At 43.1% G+C, this 7,456-nt stretch overlaps 1 protein-coding gene across 2 annotated transcripts in view; it reads right to left on the minus strand.

Annotated features, from left to right (window-relative positions):
• The window catches only part of atrn (attractin), a 52,875-nt gene that overhangs the window by 15,908 nt on the left and 29,511 nt on the right, over positions 1-7,456 (minus strand). For both annotated transcript variants that reach the window (XM_035531622.1, XM_035531623.1), the window contains exon 25: positions 1,263-1,324. In XM_035531622.1, coding sequence (XP_035387515.1) covers positions 1,263-1,324 — 62 coding nt within the window. The remainder of the gene's footprint in view (positions 1-1,262; positions 1,325-7,456) is intronic.

Raw genomic sequence — 7,456 nt, forward strand, 5'->3', positions numbered from 1 at the left:
ACAGAACTAATGACGGTGAACCATTGCTAACCATACCACAGTGCAAGTGCGAGTGTGTGTGCGCATGAATGTGTATGTGTGGCAAGAGATACGTACTCTAATCTAGGTGACTGTCCTACTTTCCTATAGCTGAAGCTTTAACAACTATAACCAACAGTGCTTTTTTCAACATGTGAGACAAACATGAGAAATAGGGTGTTGAGAGTGATATAAAAAAACAAACAAACAAAAAAAAAACCTGTTTGCTCCCTGTGTGACTGAATTTGGCTCTGGGTGAGAATAAATACTGGTGACATACAGTTGGAAGAAAAAGTTGGTCAATCTTTTTGAACTGCCGAAATTTCCTCTTAAAGTATGAGCCAATCTTTTAATCATAATTAAATGATGTTTTATTTAACAAACAATTCACATAGCAGTTTGCACTGCTATTTCTTTATTGAAATGAATGCAGTAGTTCCCAACGTGGGGGGCATGGCCCCGGGGCACATCAAGGCAAATGCAGTAAAAGACGTGTACATGTGGGCATGGAGGAGCTCGAAAATATTTTTATCTATCCTTAGATATTCTTATCTTATCTACTTTTTCTGCACTGCAGAAAAAGTTTGGGAACCACTTCATTAATAAGTTGAAAGTACTGAAAAGTTAACTGTTAGGAAAACATCCTCTATAAAAGAGCACGGTTGGAGGCAGGAACGTTATTATGATAACGTCTGACTTCTTAAATCTACCATAAGAGAAACAGCAAACAAAAATGATATTTAAAGGGAAGCTATCAGAGAAGAAACCAGTGACCTCCCCATTTGGTGTGCTGAGTACCACCCACATGCTCAGTACTATGGTTTGTAGACTGTCAAGCTTGTAGACTTGTAAACTTTGAACTTTTGGGTGTTTAAGACATCCCAAATTCCTAAGATGAAACAGCTTTGACTAGAGGAACAGGACATGTTAGATTGAAGTTAAAGAATACATACACATAGACATAAGCTCACTCATGTGAGTTCAACTGCTTTTTCTTTTCTAATTAAATGATAAGATTACATTTTAGGTCGTATTCAGGCAGAAGTCCAGGCAATTCCAAAGGGTTCGCTAAACTCTTCCTGCAACTGCATTACTATAGTTCTTAGAAACAATCCTTTGGTCAAATGTAAATCTGGAGAACACACACAGGTATGTACAAATGCATACAGCTACATGCACAGACATACATGTTAACAATTTAATACAATGGAGATATATATATATTATATATATTAGTTTCTAACCTGAAAAATGTGACAAAGAATTGTACCAGATCCATGAAGTTACTGTGCTGGGAGAAAGCAATCTGAAAGGGAAGGAGAGATACCATTAACTGTGTTGCATGTCCATTTTCGGTGTGTGAGCAATTCCCCAACCCTGGACTAACACTGCCCCCTGCTGAAGATTCCCCCCATCGATAAGTGCTAACTGATTCCTCAGTTCAGATGTGTTGCCATGCATGAAGAATTTTTGTGAAAAGTTGGAATTTGCATCCCTGGAAATGTGGTGTGGAAGGTTGCAGTGAGGGTTTGAGAAATGCAGATGCATTAAACTGGCATAAAGGAATCTGCAGAGAAGAACAGGCAGGGAAGCTTGAATAAGTGATGCAGACAAAGAGAGCAAGCATGAGTAACAATGTAATTTTTCTATGAAGCCATAATACTGAAATCATTTCTAATGAGCACACCAAGTTATCCATTTGTAAACAATGAACTATCTACACAGGATACAACACTGAAGAACCCTAATCTGCAAGTCGAAATACCCCAAAACAGTTGGCCACACACAAAAATGGCTGAGCCCCACTTCCCAAAAATCCCTCCCAGCGTTCTCTGTGGCCAGGATGTAGTGACCTGCTAACAGAGGGTATACGCATGACATCACATTTAGCAGGAGTCACTTCGGTTAAGCCCACAGAGTGGCAGAAAGACTGGCAGAGTGGCAGCGGTACTGTTCAGTGTGAATGCTGTGAAAACAAAACATCTAAAATGGCAGCTATGGTGCAACTGACTGTACAAACAGATTCAGCCAGAATTTGGAGACTGCTGAAATCGTTCGAAAAGGGAAGACAATGTTAGCTAGCCAAGGCAAACCCAGTTAAGCAAGTAACTTTGGAAACTCAGAAGTTATACTTGGAATGAAGACACATTAAAAGATCATGATGAGCTCAATATGTCAGATCTACATGTTAACATTGGAGGAGAAGTAGTTTTACCTGCACAAATATGTTACTTTGCTCTTAATGTCACAAAACTGCATTATCAGTGGGCTTCTATGGTAAAATGGATGGCAGAAGGACTACAAGCAAGGTTAGACAAGCGAACATCACTGTGATATCAATATGAAGTAATCAACGTCACCTGCTTCAGCGGAAATGAAAGTGACAACAGTTGCACTGGAGAGGCAACAACTCCAAACAGTAGAATGGGTCTGCAGGTGGCGGCCATAGACAATTATTCTCGCCTTACCCCTCCTGACTGATTCTTCTCTGCAGTACCGTAGTTTTGCATTTTACTAGTGTCCTTTTCACTACTGGTAGCATGAGGTGCTACCTGCAGCCCATTCATTCAGGTTGCACAGGTAGTCCAGCTCCTTCAGGATATCACATCCATACGTGCCATCGTATGACGGTTTGCTCCAGCACCGTTTCAAGAGTACAGAGGATATACCAGGACACAGGCCATTACATGTGGAGAGCTGGACAAGGCCCTAGAAGGGGATCAACCCAGCATTAGGACTGATATCTGCTACTTTGTGTATGGAGGAACAGGAGGGGCACTGCCAGAGCCCTACAAAATGACCTCCTATGGGCTAATGGTGTGCATGTCTCTGACCAAACTCTCAAAAACAGGCAGAAACGAACTCCGTGAGGATGGCATGAGCGCCTGACATCCTGTAGTGGGACCAGTAAAGCACAGTACCGTGCAGCTCGATTGGCATCCACAAGAGAACATCAGAACAGGCAGGTGCAGCCTTTTCTCTTCACAGTCGAGAGCAGATTCACCCTGAGCACCTGTGACAGATGTGAGAGTCTGCGTGCAACTTCATCCAGCATGAGCGGATGGGCAGTGGGTCAGTGATGGTCTGAGAAGGCATATCCACGGACAATAGTCAGTGTTACCATGACTGCTGGTAGGTACCGGGATGAAACCCTCAGAACCACAGTCAGTCCTTACGCTGGTGCACTTGGCCCTGGCTTCCTCCTGGTGCAGGACAATGCTCAGCCTTGCATGGCCAGAGTGCGCAGCCAGTTCCTGGAAGACGAAGGCACTGATGGCACAGAATCCAACTGAGAACCTCTGGGACGTTATGCATCATCGTTGCCAAGCAGCTCCACAGACGGTCCACGAGCTCTGATCCCTGATCCAGGTCTGGGAGGAGATCCCCGAGGACATCATCAGCCATCTCATCAGGAGCACAGCCAGATGTTGCTGGGGGTGCATGCAGGCACGTGGGAGCCATACACACTACTGAGTCAAATTAGGAGTTGCCAAGATGAAATTCACATAAATTAAGATGATCCTGTGATTTAAATATTTTTTACTTCGATTTTCAAATCCACCCCTCAGTGAGTTGATGATTTTGGTTTCCATTGACTGTAGTTACATCATTTTGTTCTCAAAAAAATACACAATTAATATCAGTAAAGATTTTCAAACTGAATCTTTTCATTGAGAGTGTTCCCTTAATTCTAACTGGACAGACAACCATCTATTCATCTTAAATCAGGCCTTTATGGCGGAGTGGCAAGAGAAAGCTCACTTAGAATTTGTTAATTGACATATAAAGGACTCTGGCAACATGTAGAAAAGACACTCTGGTCCAGTGAAATGAAAATGTATCTTTTTGGGCAAAACACCAAGTACAATGTCTGGCAAAACAGGTATTGCACATAAGATAGCTGATACCATTCCTGCAGTGAAACAGGGCAGTAGCAGCATCATGCTGTGGGGGCGTTTCTCAGCAGCAGGGACACAGAGAGTGGTAACAATTAAGGGACAGATGAATACCACCAAATGCAGAACTCTGAAGAAAACCTCCATAGGACACCCAACCTCTGACTGAGGTGACAGTTCACTTTTCAACACAACAATGACCCAATGCATGCAGCCAAAACAACAGAGGAGAAACCTCTGAACTTCCTTGAGTGGCCCAGCCAAAACTCAGATTTGAACCACATCTGGGGAGAGACCTGAAGACAGCAGTTCCTCAGTCTCGGCAGCGTTTCACTGTCCAGGCTTCCGATGCTTGAGAGCATCTCCCATGATGAATGGGATAAACTGCCCAAATCCTGGTGGATCTGCTTGTAGAGACACATCCAAGAAGAGCTGCAGCTGGAATCGCTGCTAAAGGGGCTTCTACAAAAGTACTGAATAAAGGATCTGAATACTTTTGTCAATTACATTTTTCAGTTTTTCATTTTAATTAGTTTAATTAGTTGAAACGCTTAAAACATGTTTTCACTTCATCATTATGGGAGACTGATGGGTAAAAAATTGCAATTGCAGTCTATTCAAAATCAAATCAACAGCATAAAGTGAGAAACAAGTAATGGGATGAGTAAGGGAAAGGAGAGTTATGCACCTATATGAATATGAATCTCAGGTATGTGCTTTGGGTCAGTGTCTTTTTACCAACTTTAACTGCTCTATAGCTACTAGCTTCTTGTATTAAAGAAATTGCTGTTTGCTAAGGTGGGATAAGTAAAGATTTTTTAATATACTTTTCATTTCACTGAGTACTATATAAAAACACTGGGCCTGATGAAAGAATCACTTGTATTAACAGATTTGATCTTGAATCGCATGTAGAAGTGATTTAAGAGGACTAGCCACACTCACCAATTTTCTCATATCTGGAATTTTTTCTTAGACACAAAATAAATGTACGAGTGCTTCAAACCTGTTGAGCTGGTCATGCTTGCTGTTCCTCAAACAATAAAAACTACATGGACTAATGAACTGTATCCGTTTTAGCTATTTATTTCATTAGCTTGAATTAATTTGAGCTTGAATATAAAAAAATAGACTTACTTACTTACTAAACAATCATGCTGCAATTATCCTCTTTGACACAAGTATATAACTTCACCCTGCTTTCTCTTGTGGCAGTCTAAATCGTGACAACTGCCATTTATCTGCTCTACTAAAGCCTGATGCAGCAGGGTTTTGCAGGCGGCTACACTGCCCACGCTTCACACATAAGAAAAACTAGCCTCGAGTTAAAATGCATCCACATCGTTTAACAGTTCGCAATGTTCATACAGTCTAGAGCCTCCTGCGCTAAACCCCCAACACCAGAGCTACTACGCTTCTACCCAGCAGTAAGTGGAACAGTCCCCTCACAAAAAGACGCTGCTCTCTGTGGGAAACACTAACAAGACTGAGGAATACAATCTAACCTGCTGACCCACGGCCAACTTAAAGGAAATATGTCACATCAGTGTTTCATTGTTCTCTCTCAACAGTACACATCACATCATTGTTTTGACTAGTGGTATATGTTGGAGTGCTCACATGCATTTTAAATGCCTGAAATGCTTAATGGCAAACAAAGCTATCAACTGAATATTATAATTTATCCTGTTCCTTTTCGACAAGCAGAAAATGCACAAAGGCTTAAAACTACTGGTATCGGACTGCAAATCAGAATAAATTCAAAAGCACAAAGAGAAAACGACATATCACTCATTACATTTAGTAAACTCACTATCATCACAGAACATCAAACTGCAAACTCAGGCCTTCAAATCCTGATACGCACTAGTTTGTCTGACTGACAACCAACTACTGGCCCAAGGCTGCAGATCTTTATAAATAAATTGTTCTACGGTAATATTTTACAGTATGGCATATGCCAGTTGCACTCCTGGGAGGAGACTTTTACTGTGACAACTGCTAGTTCGATGGGAAATTCTCACAAGCAGCCAACTAACAGAGCTGGGAAGAGTGCCAGTCAGAGCAAGGCCACACTTTGATGATTGCTTTCACAGCTAGGACAATGCAGGAACGACGAATGACCAGCCAAACCGTAATTAAAAAAGAGGAAACAAAAATATCTCTGAACAGCTTTGCAAAGGGGAACATTTCAAAGGGGCCCTTAGTTGTGCCAAATTATTAAACAACAAGGAAAAAAGAAAAAAGAAAAGGGAGTGAATCCTAAGCAGCCAGAGTGGAAGCGTGAGCTAGGCACTGAAGAGCCTGTCGTCATGCAGCATGATATGCTCCAACATTCTGGATTCTAAAGCTGGAATGCCAGGGCATGTCGCCAGCTGCTCCAGCTCAAACTCTCAGTGTGAGGCAAATTCTCTCCCTGCCTCCCACCCCGCTACTAGAAAGTTGAACTTTTGCAAATAACAACAGGTAGACTTCTTGCCTCTGGCTTATGTGCTGGTTCCTAATGAAAGAGAGAGAAAGAAACTAGCTAAAAAGGGAGGGAAAAAAAAAGACTTCATTTCTTTCAATCGCTCTCTCCCCCTAACTCTCTCTTAGACCCATGCGCACACGCATACACAAAGCCTGCAGAAACGCTACATATTAAAAAAAGGTCCTCGCACACACGTTTCCAATCCCCTGGCGAAATGCTACAGACAGCGCAGAGCCTTTGACCACATGTGAATAAAAGCAGAAGGATAGTGGAGCTGGGACCTTCAGAAGTAAAGCGGGAAAAGAAAAGGAGCTAGGATCTCGCTGTTGCAGGCTGAGATGAAACTGTTCTTCAGCTTTCAGATCTTCTTCTCTGTGCCTCCTCTTTCTCTGTCCATTCGCTCTTCTCAATTCTACCCTCCCTCTGTCTCATGCTTCCTCAAAGCACCATGTGTTTCAACTTAACATTCCATTTGACACTGCAGCTTGCTCCATGTTTGCTGAGGACCTTCTAAATGCCACACTGTTCTAAGGCCCCATACAGAAGCCCTCTCTCCTGTTCCTTCCCACAAACCCCCCCCCCTTTCCCAACAGCAGCTTGTCTGTCCTCCACAAACTCACCTCCCCACTGACTCTGCAGCCTCTCTCTTAATCTCTCGCTTATCCACGCGACACGCACTCTTCCTGAGGCGAGGAGTGTGTATCCAGGCTTCATCCAGGTGGCCAGGGAAAGTGAGAAGCCACGACGCCGCTTAGAAAAGTTAGCTGTCCTCCATGAGCTGAAAAGTGAAGGTGCCCTTTGGGCAGGCAGACAACCAAACACACATCCCGAGTTCGCCCAGTCCCAGCAGAGCAGAGCTACGCTGGCCCCACAAGCATGGGAGGAGGGGGAGGAGAACACAGCCAAATAACTTCCAGCCCAGGCTGCCTGGCCATGCAACAGGATGGAGAGAGGGATTGAGAAAGGGACAGAGAGGGGGAAGTGTGAGGAAAGGAGAGGGAGAATGGCACTTATGCATGGCTACACAAATGACTCATGAGGGTGTAAGGACTTATTAACCTTATTTACTGTG

This window comes from Electrophorus electricus, chromosome 11 (genome assembly GCF_013358815.1).
Source record: "Electrophorus electricus isolate fEleEle1 chromosome 11, fEleEle1.pri, whole genome shotgun sequence".
Taxonomy (NCBI): domain Eukaryota; kingdom Metazoa; phylum Chordata; class Actinopteri; order Gymnotiformes; family Gymnotidae; genus Electrophorus; species Electrophorus electricus.